This window comes from Myotis nattereri (genome assembly GCF_964212035.1).
Source record: "Myotis nattereri genome assembly, chromosome: 5".
NCBI classification, from domain to species: Eukaryota; Metazoa; Chordata; class Mammalia; order Chiroptera; family Vespertilionidae; genus Myotis; species Myotis nattereri.
In genome coordinates this window covers 96,778,410-96,804,043 of record NC_138080.1, presented here as the reverse complement: position 1 = coordinate 96,804,043, position 25,634 = coordinate 96,778,410, and the positions used below count along the sequence as shown (strand labels likewise).

General features: G+C 50.2%; 1 protein-coding gene across 1 annotated transcript in view; it reads left to right on the top strand.

The window, feature by feature from the left end:
• CCNJL (cyclin J like) overlaps window positions 1–25,634 on the top strand; it is a gene marked incomplete at both ends in the record, with an annotated part of 42,648 nt that overhangs the window by 10,730 nt on the left and 6,284 nt on the right. Inside the window, 1 exon segment of the mRNA XM_081093229.1 lies at window positions 13,393–13,606. Within this exon segment, the coding sequence (XP_080949355.1) occupies window positions 13,393–13,606 (214 nt within the window).

Below are 25,634 nucleotides of genomic sequence, written 5' to 3'. Positions count from 1 at the left end.
GAAACATTGATTGGTTGCCTCTCACACACACTCCTACTGGGGACCGAGCCCGAAACCTGAGCATGTGCCCTGACCGGGAATTGAACTGGGGACCTTTCGGTGCATGGACTGATGCTCCACCAACTGAGCCACACCAGCCAGGCCTGGGTAAAGGCTCTTTTGAAGTAACAACTATGCCATTATTATACCTAACGATATTAACAGTAATTCATTTTCCCCAGTTGTCTCAAAATTGGTTTTTCTAGTTGGTTTGTTCAGTCATGGTCCAGATAAGGTCCACGCATTCCATTCTTAAAAACTTATTCTTAAGTCTTTTATAATCTAATGATCTCCTTGCCTCCCATCCCATTAAAAAAATGTTTTTTTCATGATTTTTGGAGAAACCAGGTCATTTGTCCTATCCTTGATTTGGCATCTTATTTCTTCATGGTATTGTTTAACTTGAGTTCACTAGTAACATTTGGTTTATATACTTCTGTGCTCTTGTGGGATTTTAACCTGCTTGTTCTCTAGCTTTCAGCTCAGACATCATTTCCTCGGAGGTGCCTTCCCTGAGTCCCAGACAGGGTCAAGGCGGGGCCCCTTGTTATATGTTCCAGACCACCCTGGGTTGCTCCTTTAGCACTCAGCGCAATTTGTAATTATGCACTTATAAATACGATTATTTCGTTTGGATCCAGCTTCCCGGGCCCGTGAGGGACAGGCAGGGGCTGCGTCTTCCCAGGTCTAAGCAGTTGTTGCAGATGAGCAACACCCCCCCCCCCCACGCACACAGACACACCACCACCACCACCAGCATCCATATGTGCACATCATGAGCACCTTATCTGAGGTCTGTGCCTTACGGCCTAAACATTGCCTTCCTGGACTCCACTGTCGAAATAGTTCTTGCATGTGGGGTAGGTAGTATAGCTGCCAGTAACTCCATCCTTCTGGTAGAGAAATGGCCTCCAAGGGGTCAGGGACTTGGCCAGGGTCCCCTTATTACGTGGGAGATCTGGAGCCTTAAAACTTTGCAATGTGCTGTCCAGAGTCTGATTTGCGACAAGCAGAGGAATTGCAACCAGCCTTGAAGTCAGTGATGGTGTAACATGAACTTCCCCTTCAGTGGGGCCGACACTCTGAGCAGCTACTGAGGAGGTGAGAAGGCCCGTGGAGGGGGTGGGGAGTGTTAAGCTGTTGGCTCTGAGCTGAAATCTCTGGTTGGCCTCTCCCTTTGCGATAACTTTCTGTTTTGAAGTAATTTCAAACTTACGGAAGAGCTGCCAGCATAGTACACAATTTTAACACATTTGCCTCACCATTCTCTTTTTCTGTCTTTGTCTTTTCCCCCTGAAATGGGGCAGACATACCCCATTATCCCTTAATTCTTCAGGGTTCATTTTGTATGGTTACTCTTTTTTTTTTTTTTTTTAAATAGTTTATTGATACTTAAAAGAGAGGAAGGAGAGGGAGAGAGAGAAACATCAATGTGACAGTACAACATCAATCGGCTGCCTCCTGCATTCCCCCTGCCAGGGATCGAGCTTGCAACCTGGGCACGTACCCTGGACCAGGAATCGAACTGGCAACCTTCAGGTGCACAGGACAATGCCCAACCAACTGGGCCACGCCAGTCAGGGCTCATGGTTACTCTTAAGCTGGGGCATGAAGTAGTTTCTGGGGGAATTTTTGTCAAACCACTGCCAGTATCTTCCCAGGTGTTAGGAGGCCCTTTTGGGAGGGGGAGGCAGAGGGGGTTCAGCATTCTGGTCAGGAAGGAGGAAGCCTAAGGGACTTGAGTATTGCTGGCTGTGAGTCTGCAGAAGGCAGAGCTCTGGTTTATTTCCTTGGACCTCTCTGTGGCTTAGTTGGCAGCCTCTTTACCCAGCAGCCATTTACTGAGCCCCATGTGTAACCTGCAGACCCATGGGAGCCTCTGCCAGGACTGGGGGCCTCAGTGAGAGAAATGACTACTGTCCACATGAATGGGTGCTTGCTTGACATACATCCCCTTCCATTAATGAAGTCCTCAGACAGCCTACTCTAGTAGGTACTGTAATTATCACCATGCTGCAGATGGGACTTGCTAAATTTACTCGCCTCACAGGGTGATCTGATCATAAATTACTAACGGAGCAGGTAGTGGTGGGTAGTTATGCTCCAGGAGTGTTGCCTTTTAGTAAGAGGTTTATCTTTGTCTTAAGCCCTGTCCATTGTTTCTGTTTGTCTATGTTAACACACCTCAAGAGACACTTACTCTTGTTAACTGCCCTTAAGCCAATCCCCCACCACCACCTGGCTTTCTATCGTCTCCATGTCGTTTTTTTAAAATATATTTTTATTGATATCAGAGAGGGGAGAGGGAGAGAGAGAGATAGAAACATCAATGATGAAACAGAATCATTGATTGATTGGCTGCCTCCCACACACCTCCTACTGGGGATCGAGGCTCAACCCCTTAGCCACACCAACCGGGCTCCAGGTAATCTTCTTTATTCCCCCTTCCTTAATTTCACATGCATAAAGGAAGCTGCAAAACTGTTCATGTCTGGGTCATTTGAGACCTTGCTCCCTGGCATATGCTTTATAAATGCTTATAGAACTTCAAATAAATACATAAATAACGTATACAAGGCCACACAGCTCATAGAGGGCAAGGTCAGGATTTGAACCCGGGCTTTTAACCACTGTACCAACAGTGACATCCAGTTGCCTAGGGAAGTATGAAAAGCTACAAAGAGGAGGTGCTGTGTGAGCTGAGTACGAAAGATACGCAGAAGCTGGCTGGGCAGAGAAAGGTGTGGAGGAAGTTCATTACCAGGGCCCAGGGCAGCCTCTGATGGTCACACATCAGTGACCTTTGGGCGGCAGTCTGGTGAGTAGCCAAGAGAGGGAGCCAGATCAGGAGCATAGTTTCTGGGGAGACGGATCTCCCTAGGTGTCTGCACTGGTCCGCAGAGCCCATGGAGAGCTTTGAGGAGGGTGTGAGGAGGGAGGGATGGATCCCTGGGAAATGGCCTTGGCCTCGGAGACTGGGTGTTGGCAGTGAATCAGAGCCATGGCATCTGAGCCAGGGCAGGAACTAGGGAGACTCCAGAGTTTCAGGAAGTAGGGTCAAAAGGACCAGCTAACTAAGAGAGGGAAAGATTTCAGGTTTCTTACTAGTTGGAGCGAAGTGATTTTCCGTTGCTGAGCATGATGGGCCTTTGTCGTAGTGAGCGTTGTTCTTAGAAAGCTCCTTCGGGCAATTGCTCATTTCTGCGTCAGTTGTGCCATTTAGGGTCGGTGAGTGCACCCCATGATGGTCCCACAATGACAGGATAGCCTCACGTGAGTTTCTCAGAACCCATCTCGTCGTTAAGCGATGCGTGACTATAAATGGTGAACAGAACCAAGTTCTCTGCCTTCGCAGAGCTTGTCGTCAAGCATCCGGCTTGCAACGCACACACAGGTGCCCAGGAAGTCCGGTTCAGTAAATCAGGGAATAGGGAGCGAAGGAGATTCCTCAGACTGCCTCACACTGGACGGCTTAATACGACCAATGTTTGTTCTGTCACAGCTCTGGAGGCTAGAAGTTCGAAATCGGGGCCATGCTCCCTTCAAAGGCCTTCCTGGCCTCTTCTAGCATCTGGTGGCTGCTGGCAACCCTTGGCTTGTAGCTGCATCACTCCTTCTCTCTGCCTCCATCTTCGTGTGGTCTTCTCCCTGGGTCTGTCTTTGCCTCGTCTTTCCTCTGAAGATCTGTGTCTGTTTTTCCTTTTTATAGAGACATCAGTCATTGGTTTAGGACCTCATTTTAATTTGATTGTATCTGTGATGATCCGATTTCTAAATAAGGTGATATTCTGATGTTCTGGGTAGATGGGATTTTTTTGGGGGGGGGAGGGGCACTGTCCAATTCAATACGGGGGTGGGGGGAAGGACATTTTCCCATAAATTCCCAGGAGACTCCAGTGCCTGAGGTCAACTGACTGCAGTTACAGAAACCCTGAACCCTGGATCCACAGGGGAACCGAATCCCAGCTGGAGCGATTAGTGGATGGTGGTGGTGGTTACTGTACTCACCTGTTTGGGGTGCATGTTGGCATCAAGGTGCCCAGGAGGCAACATCAGAGGGGATCTGGAAATTGGGGATGGGAGTCAAATGTGTGGAATAAACAGCTTTTGAGGCCACCTCTTAGGAAGGATGACCCGGAAGGAAAGGAGGCAAGATCCAAGGGTCGGACCTGTCCTAGAGAACCAGCATGGAAGGGTGACCCCTGTCCTAGATAACGGGGAGGAGAATGGGGGGGCGTGAGAGAATGAAGGGCAGACCCAGCAGAGAAGCAGTGCGGATGTGGTCATATTAGGACATTGCTGAAGTAATGAACTTGGGTTGGGAGGGTTGCAAAAAGGCCGTGTGTTGTCCATGGAGGCGTTGTGGGGGCACAATGGCGTGGGTGGGAGGGGGACCCCTGATGGGGTGGGCAGACATGTCTTTGGGCACAGTTGAATGCCTGGCAGTGGCTCTGGCTCCTGGGAATGAGGTGTGCCTGGAGCCGGCACCCTGCCCTTTGCTGAGTTCAGGGGGCTATGAGAGGTGTGGTTGGTGGCTTGGGGTGACCTACCTTTCTCTCTCTCTCTCTCTCTCTCTCTCTCTCTCTCTCTCTCTCTCTCTGCTTAAAGGAAGCTAAAGGCCGGACGTCAGCAGGAGGGGATGTCACTGGCATTTTTTTCTTCATGTTGAAATAGTGTTCCCCAGAGATGTTAATTCTTTACCGAAAATGCTCCCCGGGTTTATGAAGCAATGGGGCACAGAGGGGAAGGGGGGTGATCCTCCGGCCTTGCAGGGCCTCCCAGGTCCGAGGTGTGTACTCCTGTGGCCTCTGAAGACCCAACCTACCCCCTCCCCTTTCTTTTTCCCTTTCAATTTGCAAGTCTCCACTTCCTGTTGGTCACCTTGGTTACCTGTGGTGTTGCTTCATGTCTTGCTACTCTTTGTTCTCAGGCAGACTCAACCCTGGAGCTGTTTCCCAAGCAACTGGCCCGGTGCCTGGAGGCCCAGCCTCCCTTGGGAGGCAGCGGTGGGCAGCAGTGAGGATGAGCATGGCCGTGGCCGCATGCGCGGAGGGGGAGGGCAGAGTGGTTTTCTTTCTGTGGCCGGGGTGGGAGAGCAGCTCGGCTCTGCTGCGCACCTTGTGCCGTTTATGGAATGGTTGTCACACCCCCTGATCTCAAGAGGGTAGGTGTTGGGGTGGAGGGCCTGAATTAAGTCACAACGGTCAGGGGTTATCGTCCCATGAGAGGGGGAAGGGGGGATGGGGTGTGTGAGCAGAGATCCAAGACTGGAAGGGCAGATACCGACACATGTGCATGCTCGAAGTTATCTCCTGCTGGTGGGTTGCTGGTGATGTTAATGTTCCTTGTACTCATCTGTATTTTCTAAAATTTCCATAGTGATCAGATATTTTGTAATTGGTTCAATGTAGCATTATTTTTGGAAGGAAAAACCAAACCTAAACTATCCTGTGGAGGCCCCGAAACATAGTGTTAAGAGCACAGGGTCCGAGCCTGGCTGGTGTGGCCCAGTAGTTGAGTGTCGACCTCTGAACCAGGAGTTCATGGTTCAATTCCCGGTCAGGGCACATGGTTTTGGAAGCTCCCATTCTCTGTAAACACTGACCTGCTTCCTCCTTAGAAATCCTCGGTGCTGTTGGGTAGACTGAGGCGCGTGCCACCCCAAGGCACGGACAGAGCTCTCTCTTTCCCCTGGAGTTCAGCATCCCAAGCTCCTTGTACCTCCCTGCTGGTCTTCATGAGTGTTTGGAATTGCTTATTATGATTATTAGTTTTATTTAACCTAAGATTAGGAGCAAATAATTTTTTCTTACCTTTTCAAGTACTTGCCATTCCCCAAATTTGGAGGTTTTGGTGATGATTATGGACATCTCTTTTGTGTCAGGTATTGGGGGTCGCAGAGCTGGACAAGATTAACCCTGTCCCTGCCCTCATGATGTGTATTATCGAGGGTGAAGAACAGTGGATGGATGGATGAATGAATGGATGGATGAATGGATGGGTAGATGGGTGTGTGGATGGATGGATGGGTGGGTGGATGGCTGGATGGGTGTGTGGATGGATGGGTGGATGGGTGGGTGGGTGGATGGATGGATGGATGGATGGATGATGGATGGATGGATGAAAAGTTCTTGATGTTTGGGGAGTATCTGATAGGGGCATAACCAGAAAACACTCTTTTCAGAAGTGACTTTTGAGCTGAGATCTGAAGGAAGAGTGGGTTAATAGTGAGGCAATTAGAAAAAAAACACAGTGCAGGATACCCAGGGTTAAAATAAAGACTTCCCTTCCTTCCCTAATATGAGTCCACGTGACCTTCAGACTCCTCTGAGGTCAGCCTCAAAAAGCTGGCAGAGCCTGTGTGTGAAGAGCACACGCTGAATTCCACACACGCCCCCCCCCCCCCCCCCCCACCACCACCACCATCTGTCCTACCACAATGACAGGCCGGGGTCCCTGCCCGGCAGTCCAGGCTGTGGGCTCGGGGTCTTTTGAACAGTACTTGGGCTGGCCTGGCCCATACTCCCAGGCGCATCTGAGCCCAGCACAGGTGTGGAGTGTTGGCCACCTCTGCTGAGGTCAACACGGCAGGGAGGGGGACAGTGGTATCCTCGGAAGCCCTCCAGGCAGCCCCTCCCCCTCTGTCTGTAGCTAGCTTTGGGCTTTCATGTGGGTCGTGATTCACTTGTCCTTGGCTTTTCTCAGAGTGCTGTTCCTCTCAGACCATCCTCTTTCTGCTCTGGACCTCCCGGGAGAGATCTTGGGCAGCAAGAAGAGTGGTTTATTTTTGTTTTTTAATCTTCACCTGGGGATATTTATTCCATTGATTTTTTTTTTAAGAGAGTAGAAGGGAAGGAAAGGGGGGGCGGGGGAGAGAGAAACACTGACATGAAACACATCGATTGGTTGCCTCCTACACATGCCCCAACAGGGGCCAGGGATTGAACCTGCAACCGAGGTACATGCCCTTGACCAGGAATCCCATCCGTGACCCGTCAGTTCACAGGCTGATGCTCTAACCACTGAGCAGCTGGCCAGGGCAAGAAGAGTGGCTTTGGAAGGACTCTAGCCTGCCTTGACTCCCACCACCTTCCTTTCCCCCAGAAGGGCTCCTTTGGTCTCGGGAATGCCAGGGCTTCCCTTTCAGGGGCCAGTTTCCCCCTCCCTGTGGATTACCCCGGGGAAGGCTGCAGGGCTGGGTAGGGGACACCTGGGGGAGAGAGGGCATAGCAGGCCACAGGCAGATGGAGGACCCCCCCCGCCCCCCCCACCCCCCCCACCCCCCGTTGGTGTTTACTCGGGTCACACCTGTGTTCATCATGCAAAACACTCCATTCAACAGATACTCAGTAGCCCTCGCTGTGCTGGTTCCGGGGGTACAGCCAGGACCAGGAGAGAGAAGTGGAGGTCACATTCTCAGGGGAGTGGGGAGAACAGTTAATAGACAGGCAGACACTTCGGTCAACAGGAACTGCTGGCTGTGGGGCTGTATGGGTGCTGATGAGCGGCCTGAACAGAGACCCAAAGGAAGAGAGACGGCCCCGATGTCCAAAATGGGGGTCTGGTGGTCACGGCACAGCCGTACGGGGAAAGGCCAGGCCGCCATTGAAACATTGTTCCCATGTGCCTGCCCCCCTTGTAGATTATGGACCCGTCTTGTTTGCCCAGAGAAGCATCTGAAGAATCCACATAAAATGTAACAGTACTTCTCTCTGCAACAGGGCTTCTCTGCGTGAGGGAATATAAGTGCTATTTGTTATTTGCCACTTTTGAAAATCTGCCAGCTGAGCACATAATTTATAATTAGTAAAAAGAAAAGAACTACTTCTGGGCCGAACCCTGGGCGCCTTTGAGGCTTGTGAGGATGACGGATGTGTAGCACAGTGGGGTTGTTACCATTACAGGGTTCACCTTGTGGGAGGGATGATGTGGGGTTGAAGGGAAGCTGGGATGCATTTTGAGTTTGGCCTTAATACGGTGGGTGGGTGCCTGCATATCTAGTCCCTCTCTCTCCATTTTTCCTTTCAAACTGGAAACACAGTAATTGAAATAATAAAGTGGTTATACAGCGAATATTTTTTTAAAAAATACAGACAGTGTTGAAAAGCATGAAAGTAAAAATCACACGAGGTCCCAGTGCTCTGAGATAACCAATGCTAACATTCCAGTGTGTATCTAATAATTTTTTCTACCCTGTTATTATTTTTTAAAAATGAAATAAACTACTGATATAACAAAAGATGGATCTCCCCACCCCCCGCCCCCCTCACCACCTCCACCCCCAAACTGCATCAGGGCCACCTGTCCCTGGGGCCCCACCCAGTCATCTGCTCACCTGGGAGCACATGCTCTCCTGTGTGTGACTCAGGTGATAAAGGACCAGCAGCCTGGGAGGGAGTCAGGAAGCCTCTGCCGCCCCACCCCTCCACCGCTCTGCCCCTCTTCATCTGTGCCCTCCCCGCAGCCTTATGCTGGCCACACTGAGGGGAAGGTCACCCTGCCTGGCTGGTTCCTGGCCCCTTCCCGCCCGCCCGCTGGCTGCTGAGCGCCTGCCAAGTGCCTGCCAAGTGCCTGCCTGATCCCGGAGCGCTTTCCAGGCCGCTCGCCCGAGCAGGCTGCTCTTTTGTTTCTGGAATCCAGGCTGCTCAGCAGAAGGGGCTGCTTCGTGCGCCCGGCTGCGGTGGCCTTCAAGCTGACTCAGGTCAAGAGTGCTTTGAGGGGAAGGCGGCTGCTTAGAGCAAAGCCCTTGTCATGAATGCCTTCCCCCCTAATTGGGTTAGGGAAGGAACCAGCTGGACCCGCGAACAAAACAGGACCAGCACGCTGGTGTCCCGCATGGCTGTTCATCTGCCAAAGAATCGCCCTCCTCTGAGTGCCGGGAAGAAGCCGAGGCTCACAGCTCCTAGTTCCCTGTGGCTTGGGAGCTCTGCGGAGGGGACAGGCAGGGTTCCTTGCCTGCGGAGGCCCCCGGCCCAGCCGGACACCCTCAGGGAGAAAGGGTCGTTCCACCGTCCAGAGCAGAGCCTGACAGAGGCAGAAACCTCAACTTCCCTGAGGGCTGATTGCCCAGCTTGCGGGAAAGGCCGCTAAGGCTTCACGTGTATGGCAGCAGGACCCCCATTTTCCAGGTGACACTGGGGTTCGGAATCCACATGCCCAGGCTAGTAAATAGTGGAGTTGAGATTCCACTACAGAACTGCCTGTCTCGACAATCTCTGCTAAGCTGCTCCCCCCATATGTTGGGGAAGGAGTGTATTTGGTACAGGAAGGGATGCCCCTGTATTCATTTTTGTGTATTGAGCAGACGGTACAGGGATTTGCCATATACCCCCACCCCCACCCCCCACACACACACCTTTAGAGCCTCCCCTATTATCACATCCCCCACTGAAGTGGTACCTTTGTTACAATCGATGAACCTACACTGACACATCACTGTCCCTCAAAGTTTACATTAGGGCTCACTCTTGGCGGTGTACATTCTGTGGGTCTGGACCAGCCGTGGGCAAACTACGGCCCGCGGGCGGGATCTGGCCCGTTTGAAATGAATAAAACTAAAAAAAAAAAAAGACCGTACCCTTTTATGTAATGATGTTTACTTTGAATTTGTATTAGTTCACACAAACACTCCATCCATGCTTCTGTTCCGGCCCTCCGGTCCAGTTTAAGAACCCATTGTGGCCCTCGAGTCAAAAAGTTTGCCCACCCCTGGTCTGGACAGATGTTTACTGACATGTACCCCTCATTATAGCATCATCCAGAGACGCTTCACTCCCTAAAAGTCCTCTGTGCCCTGCCTGTTCATCCCTCCCTCTCGCCCAGCTTCTGACCACTGATCTGTTTACTGTCCCCATCGCTTTGCCCTTTCCAGAATGTCCTATAACTGGGATCCTAGAGTGTGCAACCTTTTCAGATTGGCTTCTCTCACTTAGTAATATGCATTTACATTTCCTTTATGCCTTTTCATGGTTATTCATTCTTTTTCCCCTGTGCCAACATTTTTTGAGCACCTGCCTCTGTGCCAGGCACATCCTGGGCACTGGGCAAGTGGTGTAAGCAACATGGGCATGACCCCTGCTCCCCCGAGCTAGAGTTAAGCAGGGAGAGAAACATAAGTAAATGTTTGACATTGGAGAACAGCGTGCTAAGAGAGAGAACAAGGGGGCCTGATTGGGAGTGAGGAGCGGTCGAAAGCCTTTCTTAGGAAGGACAATTAAACCAGCATCTGAGGGACGAGCAGAAACGGGGATGAAGAGCATCCCAGGCAGCTGCCTGGCTCTCAGAATGCTGCTTGCTCTTGAGACTAGCCTTTTCCAGGAAGCCCTGCCTGCTCACTCCTTCTTGACATGCATTGCTGCCCCTTCTGGAGGTCCATTGCTTTTGCTTCTCTGCACCGATGGCTTCCTGTGAGAATCTGCTCAGGCCTTTTCCCAGGGAAGCGTACAGAGGGAAGACCGACAGTGTGTTGCTTCGAGCTCTGTTCTCCCAGTTGGCACAAAGGAATATCCAGAAAGAGTTAAGCTTGGCTGAGTTGAGCAGGGAGGGGAGTCAGGATGCTGCATATCTGACTGATGTTTTGGGGCTTTGAACTGTCTCGATGAGGGCAGTTCAGCCAGGCCGAAGTTCACTTGGCTGACTTCCAGTAGCTGCTGGGACAGAGCCCAGGAATCTGAGATTGTGGTTGCTTCTTGTCAGGAGCCTTAAAGCCGTAGGGCTCAGAGGAAATGCACCAGTAGCCTGCAAGCTCAAGGGGTGGGGAGGCGGACTGCTGTTGAGGGGAGCTGCAGCCCCACATTGGGTGCTGCTACTAGCTGTCAGGCCATGGCCCAGGAGGAGGCTGGCCAAGAGATCATGCCTGGCCACTCTATCCCTGTGGACGCCCTGCCCTAAACCCTTCAGTGGCTCCCTGTTACCTTCAGGACGGGACAGATATCTTAGCCGGGCATGCAAGCTGGGACCCTGCCACCCTCCCAGCCTGCTTTGTCCGGGCATACCCCGCCTGTCTGGTTGTTCCACGCACTCTAGATTCCCAGATGGGACACCTGTGTGGCTTTGCAGGTGCTGCTTGTCCTGCTGGGCGTTCCTTCCTTCCTGCATCCTCAACAGGTCAAGTCCTAGCTGTCCTTCCAAACCTTCTCTTTTCCTTGAAGTCCCCACTGACCTGCTGCTCTCTGCAGACCACCACACCTTCCTCTGTGCGCCCTGGGCACTGAGTACTCACCCCTGCACGGCTGTCCGTCTGCCCTCCCTTCTCCGCCCCCTCTCTCCTTTCAGTTCCTCATTGATAGTTATTGGGCACCTCACCATGTTTCAGTCACACTGGGGTGATGGGAGTTTGAAGTCCCATAGTTGCTGAATAAATTCAAATAATGAAGATGGCCCTAACCCAGTGATGGCAAACCTATGACACGCATGTCAGAGGTGACACGCGAACTCATTTTTTTGGTTGATTTTCTTTGATAAATGGCATTTAAATATATAAAGTAAATATCAAAAATATAAGTCTTTGTTTTACTGTGGTTGCAAATATCAAAAAAATTTCTATATGTGACACGGCACCAGAGTTAAGTTAGGATTTTTCAAAATGCTGACATGCTGAGCTCAAAAGGTTCGCCATCACTGCCCTAACTGGTTTGGCTCAGGGGATAGAGCGTTGAACTGCGGACTGAAAGGTCCCAGGTTCGATTCCAGTCAAGGGCATGTACCTTGGTTGCGGGCACATCCCCAGTAGGAGGTGTGTAGGAGGCAGCTGATTGATGTTTCTCTCTCATCGATGTTTCTACCTCTCTATCCCTCTCCCTTTCTCTCTGTAAAAAATCAATAAAATATATATTTTTTAAAAATAATGAAGATGAAGAATACCCAAAGAAGTCAACCCACAGAATGGGAGAAAATGCTTGGAAATCATATATCAAAAAGAAATTAAGCTGGGATAAAAGCTTCTCTTCAGGCTTATAAAATAAATGAATGAATAAATAAAAGGTTAAAAAAAAGAAGGATCCACTAAAAGACTCCCAGTCTCGGATCTGTTGCTAGTTAAATAGAGCTGGCGGGAGGTGGGGGAGTGTTGTTATAGGACTCTTTCAAACTCAGGTTCTTCCTATGTAAACATAAGGCGAGGAACTAATTAGTTCAGGCTTTGAGCACGTTCCATGGCAAAGTTCTGGGCTCGAGAGAGAGCTGTGCTTTGGCGTCAGGCTCTCTGGGGGGCACAGCCAGGAGAGAAGAGATCCCAGCATGCATCTCAATTCCAGCCTCACTTTCCCAGGGGAGACCTCCCAGTCCTCAGAGAAGATGGGCCTTCTCACCGTGGCCAGAGCTTTCCTTCCTAGTCCACAAATTCTGTCAATGTCTTAGTTGCTCACCATCTCTCCTACCGGCCCATAAACTCCTTGCGAGTGGGTGATGTGTCCATCTTATGTTTTCATAACAGCTTTACTGAGATATCATTCACATACCATGAAATGTACCCTTTTAAAGTCTACAGCTCAGTGCTTTTTGTACATGAGTATTTGGGAGTTCTTTGTACTATTATTTTAACAGCTGTTGTACGTTGAATTATATATATATATACATATATATATATTTCAGAGAAGAAGAGAGGGGGAGAGAGAGGGAGAGAGAGGGAGAGAGAGAGAGAGAGAGAGAGAGAGAGAGAGACATCAATGATGATGAGAGAGAATCATTGATTGGCTGCCTCCTACACAGACCCCCACTGGGGATCGATCCCGCAACCCGGGCATGTGCCCTTGACTGGAATCGAATTTGGGACCCTTCAGTCCACAGGCCTACGCTCTATCCACTGAGCCAAACCGGCTAGGGCTGTACGTTGAATTTTTTTAAAATTGTCTCTCACGATCCCAGCCACAGAGGGAATCAAGCCGTGGACCCTGAGAGGTTCCTGTGTGCTGGGTGCTTTATATGCATCTTCCATGTCATCCTCAGCTGCTGAGGAGGAACAAGGGTGAAGACAGGTGACAGGGGGCACAGCCTGTTTGGGCAGCAGAACCCGAATTCAGATGTGGGTCTCCTACATCCTGTTGTGGCCTGTGTATCTCCAGGAGTTATCCTTTCCCTGGGAATGGAGCCGGCTGCCTCCTTCACTGGCCCCTGTCATTGGGAAGGGCCCTGACACTTTCTGAGCCTGTGCTTGGTGAGGGTGGATGGGGCTCGGTCCAGGAGTTCCTGGAATAGAGGGGTTGCCATCCTGGGACTCGAAGGAACGCAAACAGGATGTGGAGGGAATGGGTGCCCTTTAACCAGCCAGAAGGCAGGCTCGCGCTCTCACCTTTCTGGGACATCCGAGGCTCTCGGGAGGCGGCCCTGACCACCCTTCTGCCCTGCCTGTTCCAGGAACTGAAGCTGCCTGCCTTCCGGGCCCACTCCCCGCTCCTGAAGAGCCGGCGGTTCTTTGTGGACATCTTGACCCTGCTGAGCAGCCACTGCCAGCTCTGCCCCACAGCCCGGCACCTGGCCGTCTACCTGCTGGACCACTTCCTGGATCGCTATAACATCACCACCTCCAAGCAGCTGTACGCCGTGGCGGTCTCCTGCCTCCTGCTCGCAAGTACGTGGAAACCGCTCCTTCCCCTGGGCTGCCGCCTCCTCCGTGAGCCTGGGTGCTCCCAGGTCTTTGTATGTCTCTGTGGTCTCTGCACATCTTCTCTGCTCATCCCAGCTGAATGGGAGCTAATGTTATTAGTAATAATCATCAATATTTTCTTTAGCATCTGTAATGTACCAGGCTAAGTGATAAGGATTTTAGCATCTTGATCTTTTATTTTTTATTTCATTTTTTATCCCCACCCGAGGATATGTGTTTTTTATTGATTTAAGAGAGAAAGGAAGGGAGGGAGGGAGGGAGGAAGGAGGGAGAGAGAAAGAGAAACATCAATGTGAGAAAGAAACATCAATCAGTTGCCTTCCATATGTGCTCCAATGGGGGAATCGAACCCACAACCTTTTGGTGTATGGGACGACGTTTAAACCAACTGAGCCACCGGTCTGGGGATTGAGCCATGTACTTTTAATTAACACCCACTTCCTTATTAAACAGTGAGTTTCGGGGAGGGAAAGGAGCCTGAGACATAGTAAGGCCTCAAAAACATACATATTTATGGGATAAATGACATCATGGAGCGAGAGTTTCTTTAAAGCTGGGCTTCCACACTTCTCCAGGTTGCCCTTAGTATAGGTACAGGTGGACTGACAGCGGAGCTGAATGCCCCAAGGTGGCCAGCTGCCATCATAACATCCTTGGACATCTAGTATTTTCCCCTTAAAATCCAATCCGATTTTACAGTTTCCACCACAATATGTGATTGTCCTGTTCCCCCACCCTTGGGTCCTGCTGTTGCCCTAAGGAGACGGCACCCGGTTTCTCCTGTTTCTCCGGTGGCTCTGTCTGCTCCCGGCAGCCTGCCATGAACCCCCACGGGCACGGGCACGGGCACGGGCACGGGCACCCAGCTCCAGAAGCTTTAGACTTTTCAAAATTACGTCTTGTTTTCCACACTGGCACCTTCCACCTGCTGTTGTTTATCATCCCTTTAGCTGCGTTGGGCTCACAGCCTTCCCGATTCGTGATTTTCTCTGCCTTGAGCCAGCTGGGTTTCCCATGCTACACAGAGGAGCCAGCCTGGCTGAGTCCACCCTGTTGGCTGCCTCAAAGTCCCCATCAGCATGCAGCTCTCTTTGGTCTTGGGAGGAGATGTGGGGCGTGTGAGACATCCCTGTCAGCGGAGGGCAGAATGGGCATCGCATTTCAGGCGGCCCAGGAGAAGCCCGCGCCGTGGCCTTTGGCCTGCCGCTGTCTGTGATCTGTGGGCTGCATCGAGGCCCGCCAGGGGCAGGGGACTTAGATTTCCATGGGACCACGCAGGCTCTCCCCCAGCGACTGTCTGGGGAGCCGGGACACATGAGGCGCACACTGGAGACTCCTTTGTGCTGCTGGGGCCGTGGCCGATGGAGGGGGCCCTGCAGACAGAGAGGCAGACGCCCCCACCCACATGTCTGAGGGCAGCAGCCAGCCTGGAGCGGCAGGACGGGAGTTTTCAGGATACCTGCCATATGCTCAGAGGCCCAAGGGAAGAAAAGTTTCCATGACAGCCTGAAATCCTATTCACTCCTCCCTGCCCTCTCCCCAGGCGGACTGTCAGCCCCAAGGGGGGTCACGTTGCCGCAGGGCGTTTGAAGTTCTGCGAATTCTATACCCAATAATTCCCAGATAGATAAGAGGAGCCACAGTTCTTCCTGCCCCCACCTGTCAGTTCTCAGGTTTTGAGAGCTGCTTCCAGACAAGGGCCTTTGCACAGATGGAACCTTTTCACCTGTATACAGGCTCGTCTGCCCCATAAAACGGGGGTGGGTTCAGGACCCATATTTTTTTTTTAATATATTTTATTGATTTTTTTACAGAGAGGAAGGGAGAGGGATAGAGAGTTAGAAACATCGATGAGAGAGAAACATCAATCAGCTGCCTCTTGCACACTCCCCACTGGGAATGTGCCCGCAACCAAGGTATATGCCCTTGACCAGAATCGAACCTGGGACCCTTCAGTCTGCAGGCCGATGCTCTATCCACTGAGCCAAACCGGTTAGGGCCAGGACCCATATTTATAGGCCTATGGAAGGAGGTGGAAGAGAAACAGCATGTAGGTTGTTCCATAGTGGACCAGTGGCAAAGCCACCCCATTGTCATATCTGAGTTAATTGTTTGGATTTCCCCTACTTAATACAGGACAGACTAAAAATAGTCTAGCTATAAATATATTATAAATTGAGTAGACTCGTTGTATCTTTCATCTCATACAGCACCCCTCTTCCAACTCTTTTTTTTGTTGTTGTTTAAAAGGATCATTTGAGCCTGGCCAGTGTGGTTCAGTGGTTGAGCATCAACCTACGAACCAGGAGGTCAAGGTTCGATTCCCAGTCAGGGCACATGCTAGGGTTGTGGGCTCAATCCCCTGTAGGGGCCATGTAGGAGGCAGCCGATCATTGATTCTCTCTCGTCATTGATGTTTCTCTCTCTCCCTCTCTCCCTTCCTCTCTGAAATCAATATATATATTTAAAAGGATCATTTGAAAATATGGAAACCTCACAATTTTCAGGTGAGTTGATTGGGACAGTGTGAGATCATCCTGTCATTCTGGCGACAGCAGCTTCATTGCTTACCTGCATACCCAGTCCTGCGCCCATCACTTTACACACATATCACAGGCAATCCTCACAAGCAGCCTGTGTGGTCGTGGTGTCATCTCCTCATTCTATAGGATCAGAGAGGCTGAATAACTTGCCCAAGGCCACATAGCTCAGAGTTTTATTTTTATTATTTTTAATTGATGTAAAATTCAGACCACAACATAAAATTCACCATTTTAACCGTTTCAAGGTGTACAATTCTGTGGCATTTTGTACATTCACATGGTTGTGCACCTGTCACCTCTGTCTCCTTACAGAGCATGTTCATCACCCCAAAGGGAGCCCTCGGACTCATTAAGCAGCCACTTCCTGTTCCTTCCCAGTCCCTGGCAACCACTCATCTGTTATCTGTCCATGCAGATTTGCCTATTCTGCATAGTCCACATAAAAGGAATCATATAATATGTGGCCTTTTGTGTCTGGCTTCTTTCACTTGATGTTTTCAAGGTTGTCTGTACTGTAGCAGGTATCCATACTTCATTCCTTGTGGGTGAATCCTGTTCCATTTTATGGATGTACCATCTTTGTTTATTCATTTGTCTGTTGGTGGGCGTTTGGGCTATTAAGAATAGTGCTGCTGCCAAAACCGGTTTGGCTCAATGGATAGAGCGTCGGCCTGCGGACTGAAAGGTCCCGGGTTCGATTCCGGTCAAGGGCATGTACCTGGGTTGCGGGCATATCCCCAGTGGGAGATGTGCAGGAGGCAGCTGATCGATGTTTCTCTCTCATCGATGTTTCTAACTCTCTATCTCTCTCCCTTCCTCTCTGTAAAAAATCAATAAAATATATTTAAAAAAAAAAAAAAAAGAATAGTGCTGCTATGGACATTTAGGTACCAGTTTTGTTTGAAGACCTGTTTTTACCTCTTTTAGGTATAAACCTAATTGGAAGTGCTGGTCAACTGGTAATTCCATGTAGAACTTTTCCAGTAAATTTGGAGGTTTGCTTTTGCCTGGTTGTTGCTGTTCAGAGATGGCGGGGTGTTGCATCCTTAGCGCCAGGCAGGAAGCAGCTAGAGGAAGGACAGAGGGTGGGAGAAAGCCAGAGGGAAAGAGCAGTACCAGTGGCCTTTTTGCTAGGATAGCATGGCCTTAAATGTAAGACCTTATTATTATGATATAAGAAGAGTGAAAAATCTTTTTTTTGTAAAAAAACAAAAGGTAGAGAACTACCTACTATAAAAAATTAGTTTCCTCCAAAACCCATAGTCCTATTTCCACAGTTTGGTATGTATTTTTCCTGTCCTAGGTATACTTATGTGTTTTCATAATTGGGAAAATTTATTTTCATTTACAGGGGTGGGAGGGGATAAATCTCATATTATACCCATAGAAACCGCCCAGTAAACAAAATTGCCAGATTCTCTCCCTTCCTCATTCTTCCTCTTTCTCTCCATCTGTTGCCTATCCCAGTCTCTAGAGATAACTTCTGGGAGCAGCAAGTTCTTGTGTCTTCTTCCAAAATGGATCTATTATATTTTCTAGAAATGTTCTGAGCATATACAAACACAGTCAGGCCTCATGATTTGAAGATTCTGTACCTGCAAATTCGCCTACTCGCTGAAATTCAGTTTTAAACCCAAAACCAGCACGCCTAGAACTCCGGCAGCCATTCAGGGACATTGCAAAGCAGCAAAACATGTGAGGCGCCCAGCTTGTGTGTTCCCAGCTGAGATGGAACGAGGCAGCCCACTGCTTCTTGTCTCAGTTCTCGTAAGTCCTTTTCTCAGTCTGTTTGGTGCCATGTGGTCTCATTTTTCTTATGTTGAATGCGTGCATGTAATGTGCCAATCGTTGACTGTTCCCCCTGAAAGCTGCTGCAGCATCGGTGGGGCACCTTCTCCTCCCTGGCATCTCGGTGGCGGTCAGCCAGCACAGGGCGGATTGGAAAAGGTGGTCCGTCACGTGAGGGCCACGCTGCACAGATCCGGGCCCTGGGCCGCAGGGTTACAGCGCAGCGGGCGAGGACGTGGTGATTTTCCAGTTCCTGTTTCCGTCCCTGCAGACTGGCAGGCCCAGAGTTATTTGGGGGCAGGACTTTGTGTGTGTGCCTGTCAGACAGCTGGCTGGGCTGGAAACTTAGAAACTGTGCAGTTTGTCTTAGCAAGTCTGCTGCCCAGACCTGTTTGTCCAGGGCCTGGGGTTCTGGGCTCTCAGGGTTGTTGAGTTTTTTTGCGTGTGTAGGGGGTTGGGGATCTTAACCTGCATGAGTTCATTGAACATGCAGTGTTCAGGAGCCCTTGACCCCACACAGGTAGATCATTCAAGAACATTTATTCAGCCTCTGCTATATGCCAGACGCTGTGTTCAGCGCCGGGGAGATGGCCGTGAATGGAAGGAATGTATACCGTCTTTGTCATTGAAGAGGATTCTTTTCACACACATGTGCCTACTATGTGCTGAGCCTGAAGACAGTGGAACACATCACAGACCAAGTCACTGTCTGAAAGAAGCAGCCTTCAGTCCAGGCATTGCCCACAGGTCTCTGAGTCCGTGCCAAGAATAAGCTAATTGCCCTTCTAAGAAAAACCTAAGGGTCCTTCCTGTTAGGAGAACAGCCTGGCTCACCCAGTTAGCGGGAAGATGACCGGGACGTTGATGTCAGGAACCTATCTGCTCTTCGTGCTACATGCCGTGTGGCTGCTGGAGCTGGGAGTTTGTTTTTGTTTGTTTTTTATTCGCTTTAACCTTGAACTCTATCTGTAGTGAATGCTTGTGTCTTGTAGGACCTTCTCCCCTGTTCACACACGCCCAGGGTTGCGTTATACCCCTTCTCCTGCTCTTGCTGATGTGGCGGAGGACCCTGGAATCCTTATTCGTTAGGTCCTTTGCTCCCTGGGAGACCCACCCAGAGGGTTTTCCAGTGAATGACTCATCCTTGCCTCACCTAGGGGACTCCCCTCGGTGGAGAGGTCACTCCCCAGGTCACGACAGCCCACCCTTCGCTGGGCACCCACGGCCCGGTTGGCATTGGTTGTGATAGTCCCAGCAAGGCAGCCTCGGCTGGTTTAAAACCCCTCGCAGACCCGAAGGAAGTCCACCAGCCTGTCACACCCTGGGAGGGGAGAGGAGGGAAGAGGTTGTTTTTAGGGTAGTGGTGTTTGCCTGAGTTTTTGAGGCTGTCTTCAAGGAGCATGCCTCTCCCTGCCTCCGAAGTCGTCGTTTTAATTATAAGCATTTCAGTGTCTAGACAGGAAGTTTCTTCTTTGTCACTGACAAGTTGGGTTTCTGGAACTCTTCTAGGAAAGTCTGAGACCTCCTGACCTGTGGGCACTTGTAAAGCAGATTTATGCCAGGATAGTCTTGGACTAGGGCAGACCCACGTTCCAGAACCTTCTTTCGCAGTTACTCTGCCAGTTCTGGCTTCTAGGGTCCCTTCAGTTGCTTCTTGTCTTCTGAGAAGTTTAAACTCTTTTTTCCATAGTGGGAGAGTAATATTTATTTCTTGTAGAAAATGGGAATATAGAAAAAAATATAAAGAATAAAAGAAAAATTAGTTGCAAGCTCAGTACGGTTTTTTAATATATAATCAGAGTTTGAGGGAGGAGAACAGATTCTGGCCTCAGGGATCATGGAATGGCTAATATTTAATGCATGTTTATGTGCCAAGCAGTAGTCTGAATTCTTTGCATGGATTTACTCATTTAATCCCCAAAACAATTCTATGTAGTAAGCAGTATTATTTCCCCCAGTTGACAGGAGGAAACTGAGACCCTGTAAGTTAGATAACTGGCCCCAGGGTGCATGGCTAGGATGGGGACCCATGGAGCTGTCCCTGAGTTTTTTTTTAATATGTTTTTATTGATTTCAGAGAGAGGAAGGGAGAGGGAGAGGGAGAGAGAGGTAGAAACAACAATGATGAGAGAGAATCATTGATCGCCTGCCTCCCGCACACCCCACACTGGGGATCGAGCCCACGACCGGGGCGTGTGCCCTGACTAGGAATGGAAACCATGACCTCCTGGTTCATGGGTCAGTGCTCAACCACTGAGCCACACTGGCCTGACAGAAAATATATACCATATATTTTATTGTATTTTTTAAAGTATTGCTTTATTTGTTTGCAAGACTGATTTTTTTCCCTCCTTTTATTGGCCGGGCTGTCTCTGAGCCTTTGTTCTCAGCCACTGTACAACAGTGGCCTTTGCCGTAGCAGATCACTTCCTAACATGGCTGCACCGGGAAGACTCGGCCAGCAGTGGAGAGGTTGCTGGGGGACCCTGGCTCCGCTTTCGGAGCCACGTGGTAGCTGACCTGGATGGAAACTTTAGCCCTCAACACCGGGTCTCATGTCTGGAGCGGCTCCCCTCCTAACGGGAATGGCCAAGATTGCCCCTTCTCTTCCTTTTCCTGCTCCCAGCAGAGGTTGGAAAAAGGGGCCCGGGACCTGTGATGCCCACGCCTTTGGCACTGCCCAGAGGACTCACTCTCTGCTCTTCCTGGATGCACGTCCCCGTCTGGTCCAGAGCAGCCCCCATGGAGCTGGGCGTGAACGTTCTGCACAGCAGTGACTTTCCTAACAGGAGGCAACTCTGTCTCCGCACAGAGCCCTGGCTCGACCCTGGCTCCAATGCTCCAAACCATTTATATGACAAGTGCCCCCTGCCCCACAGCCCCTGCTTTTATTTTTATTTACGTATTATTTTCCTCCTCACCTGAGGATATGCTTATTGATTTTAGAGAGGGGAGAAGAGGGGAGGAGAAAGGAAAAGAGAGAGAGAGAAACACTGATGTGAGAGAGAACATGGATTGACTGCCCTCTTTACGTGCCCCGACTTGGAACCAAACCCAAAACCCCGGTATGCACCCTGACGAATTGCACCTGCAACCTTTCCGTTTATGGGATGACACTCCACCCAACCGAGCCACACAGGCCAGGGCCCAGAGCCCCTGCTTTTAGGCAGTCAGTGAAATTATCTGGGTCCCGTGGAAAGCAGAGCACAGAGGAGTCAGCGATTTGCTGGGGCCACCATGTGAAGTCACCGCACCAGTTGCTCCATCCTGAGACAGGGAAGCCCTCAAAGCCATCGGGGAAGCCAGCGTGTGTGACCCAGCTGGCCGAGTGCAACCTCTGACCTGAGAGGCATTTTTTTACAGCTTCTTCTCGAAGGAAAAAGTGATCTGCAACCTCAACTGCAGCCTGTTTCCAAAGTTGTACTTAGGAATTGATCCAACCTGTCAGACATGTGCATTCATTCATTCATTCATTCATTATCTGTCAAGGACTACTGTGTCCCAGATTCCCAAGATGCAGCCTCAAACAGGACAGCCCTACTTTTAAGAGGAAGGAGTGAGGCGCAGTAAAGGAGCCTTTTCTTTGTTTCCTGAGGAGGGCAGGGAGCTGAGCCTGGGATTGGAGGCCTCTTTCTCCAGGACACTCCATAACTTTCAGATCCCTGGGGTGGCCAGAGATCTCTGTCATTCCTGCAGCAGGTGTTTCAGGGCAGAGTGGGGGGATGCTCCCTGCTCCCCATTCCTTTGGTGTTCACAGCTTCCTCCCTTCCCTGAAGACCGCCATGAAAATGCTCTTGTAGCTGGAGGGTTTGCCTCCTCTGTCCCTGGCTTTCTCTCTCTCCCACATCAAATCCTGTCTGGAAACTGAACTGTCTGCGCCTGTGACGCTGATGGCTCAGTTGGTCCTGAACCGAGCGGAGGTTTATAAAGCTGAGCTGGATCCCGTGTTGCTGAGCACTGAGCACTGAGCACCCTCCTCAGCACGCTGAGCCCTCATGCCATCCTCACCACAGTTCTGTCTGCTTCTGTCCACATGGCACAGGCCCCAGAGGTGGAGACTTGCCCCAGACCACACAGCTGGCAGGTGGCCGAGCCTCCTAGAGCCCAGATGGTCATCCTCAGAGTGCGCTCTGCCCCTCTGTGCTGCATCGCAAAGTGAAACAGCCTTTTAGAGGGGGATGGCCTCCGAGTAGTTTCCTGGCTTCCCCATCAAAGTGATTTAAAACCTGTCTCTTTTGTCTGCTGAAGGCATGAGCAGTTCCCCCTTTGGGGATGAGTAGGAAGCATCCCTCTGCCCTCTGATAACAACAGAAATCCAAAGAGTTGTTTTGTTGTGTGTGTGTGTGTGTGTGTGTGTGTGTGTGTGTTTTAATATATTTTTATTGATTTCAGATAGAGTAAGGGAGAGGGAGAGAGAGAGAGAGAAATATCAATAATGAGAATCATCCATCAGTTGCCTTCTGCATGCCCTCCTATTGGGGATTGAGCCAGAAACTGTGCCCTGACCAGAAATGGAACCACAACTTCCTGGTTCATAGGTGTGCTGCACTCAACCACTGAGCAGCACAGGCCAGGCTGGTTTGGGCAGCGTTGGGTATCCTTTACTATAGAAAGTATACGGGTGGAGACTCACTCTTCAACTTCAGTTCTCCCATTGGAAACCAAGTCCTGTTGACCATGCAGCCCCTTAGCGGACAAGTTCTGGGGCTGAATGACTTTACAGCATGAGCAGAGGGCAAGGTGAAGACAAGAGTATTTGTGGGGAGCAGGGCGGTTAGATGGGGAGGGGCTGCAACTGGCCTGACCCCCTCATCCCTGGGATTTCCTTGTGGAGACACTGGGATTTCAGGGATCCTTGTGACTATATTAGAGATGTCCTACTTGTGGTTTAGAAAACTCTGAACTTTTGGAGCCATTTATTCATTCACTTAAATCCCCCCTCTCTCCCCTTCCCCCCCAAAAAAAGGAACTTTATAAAGTATTAACTTTATGCCAGTGGCTGTGCTAGGTGGAGGAGATCTGGAATGTTCTAGAAGACAGATGTGGCCCCACCCTCATGGAGCAGACAGCCAGACTTATTTTAACGTTGTCCCTTACCAGCCAGCTGGATGAGGGGGCAAGTCCACCTTTCTGAGCTTCTGATTAATGTGGAAAAACACTGCCAGCCCCGGGGTTGTTAGCAGAATGAGCAGAGTGTGCTGTGTAGGGCGCAGAAACCAGTCCCCTGAGGCTTCCCCTCCCTGGGGCTGCTGGGCTTTCAGCTGCCTGCGGGCTGTGGTGGGGCCTGGCCTGCAGCTGCCCTGCCCTCTCAAGCTCACATCCTGGTGTGTGGACTCTCTGCCTCTTTTTTTTTCTTTCATCGATTTCAGAAAGGAAGGGAGAGTGAGAGATAGAAACATCAATGATGATTGGTTGCTTCCTGCATGCCCTCTACTGGGGGGTCGAGCCCGCGGTCCGCAATCAGACAGTCCAGAATAGGAGACCAGTCTTCCGGTCTTGTCTTTTTTTTTTTTTAACAAGACAATTGGCCTGGATTCATCCAAAGAGTCGGTGTCATGAAAAACAGAGAACGGGACTAAAGACATTCGCAAAGTAAAACAGCCTTTTAGAGGGGGCTGGCCTCAGAGTAGTTTCCTGGCTTCCCCATCAAATTGCTTAAAATCTGTCTCTCTTGTCTGCTGAAGGCGTGAGCAGTTCCCCCTTTGGGGATGAGTAGGAAGCACCCCTCTGCCCTTTGATAACTACAAAAATCCAAAGAGTTGTTTGTTTGTGTGTGTGTGTGTGTGTGTTTAAATATATCTTTATTGATTTCAGAGAGAGAGAGAGAGAGATAAAAATATCAGTGATGAGAATCATCCATCATCCAAGACCCTATGTGAGCCTCGTTGGATCCTATATCTTTAAAAAAAAAAAAATTGTAAAGATATTTTTGGGACCCTTGCAGAAAGTCAAACATGGATTGAATATTAGGAAATGTTATTGCATTAATGCTGGTGTTCTTAGGATTGCTAATAGCATTATGATTATGTAGGAAAATGACCTCAGGATAGATGCTGAAGTAAGGGAGGAGAGGGGAGGGAAGCATGTCACATCTGCAACTTCACATGAAATGATTGAGCAGAACCAGTATTTACATACACACTTTTGTGCCGTGCGCACACACATACACACACACATCAATCAGTGAATCGGGGTGAAGGGTCACCTCAATTCATAAATCTTTTCTGTGGATTTGAAAATTTTCCAAATACATCGAACAAGTTGAAGAGAGTCTGTGGCTCTTGTCTGCCTTGGAAAGACAGACTTCTGTCCCCCATGCTCCCCTGGGGGGCCTGCCGAAGACTTCCAGGCATCGGTGCCGTTTGTCTTGTCGGTCAGGAGCAGGCAGCCGAGCGGCAGCGCTTGGTGGCGGCGGCGCTGGGGACAAAGGACTGGCCCCACTCACAGTCATGGGAGAAGGGGAGGAAATGTCCGCCAGGCACGTGCAACACCAGGAAACTCATAAACTCTTTTCTGGCTGTGGAATGTTTGGTGCTGGGGAATCGTCGCTGAGCTGGGGGCAGCTGGCCAGCAGTTAAGAGCCGGGGCTGTGAGGTCGCTCCCAAGTGTGGAGTCGAGTTCTCAGAGCGCTGTCTCTGAGTCTCTGGGGGTCTGAACAGAACCTACCTGGGGGGATGCAGTGGGTGTCGAGCATGAAGCACAGTGCCCAGCCCAGCCTAGGACTGCAGCCGGGGGCTCGGGGCAGCTCTGCGTGCTGGGCACGGAGGCTCTTTCCACTCCGCATGGCCACTCCATCTGCACCTGGGCATGCTCCTGGGTGGGAAGTGGAGGCCTGTGGAGTTCAGTGTGTTAGGTTCAGAGCCAGCACACTGCGGATTCAGACCCCCCTCTGCCTGGCCTGGCCTGTAGCATGGTGGGTCCCAAGAAGCAGCAGGTGCGGTCAGGCTCCTCCGTAATCATGGCCCCTTCCATTTCCTGGTAATCCTCTTGGGCCTGGTGGCTGGGGAACAAGCAGAGCTCTGAAAGGTTTGCAAAGCACCAGGGGCCGGGAGGACACTAATCTGATTGAGCGCATCTGCCAGTCGGAATAGATTGCTGGCTGCCAGCAATGCCACCCCCAGCACAGGGCATGTTTCTGCTGGTACTGTGACCTTCACCACGCCTCCTTCTGCTGCTGGGAAGAAAGAGATCCTATGTGTCGAGTGCCTGTGAGTAGTTCAGTACAAGGTTCAGGAAAACATTGACAATTTTGCACACACACACAAAAATAATAATAATTTAAAAATTAAAAATTTTTTTATATATATTTCTTTTTAAATTGCACAAAAGATACATGATTATAAGAAAAAAGGTAGAGAATACAGATAGAGCTCATTAGAGGACAATTCAAATGGCCTAAAATTTCAGCCCTAACCGGTTTGGCTCAGTGGATAGAGCGTCGGCCTGCGGACTCAAGGGTCCCAGGTTCGATTCTGGTCAAGGGCATGTACCTTGGTTGCGGGCACATCCCCAGTAGGGAGTGTGCAGGAGGCAGCTGATCAATGTTTCTAACTCTCTATCCCTCTCCCTTCCTCTCTGTAAAAAATCAATAAAATACATTTTTTTAAAAAAATTTTCACTATCCAGAGACAACCATTCCTTCTCTCAGTGAATACTCATTG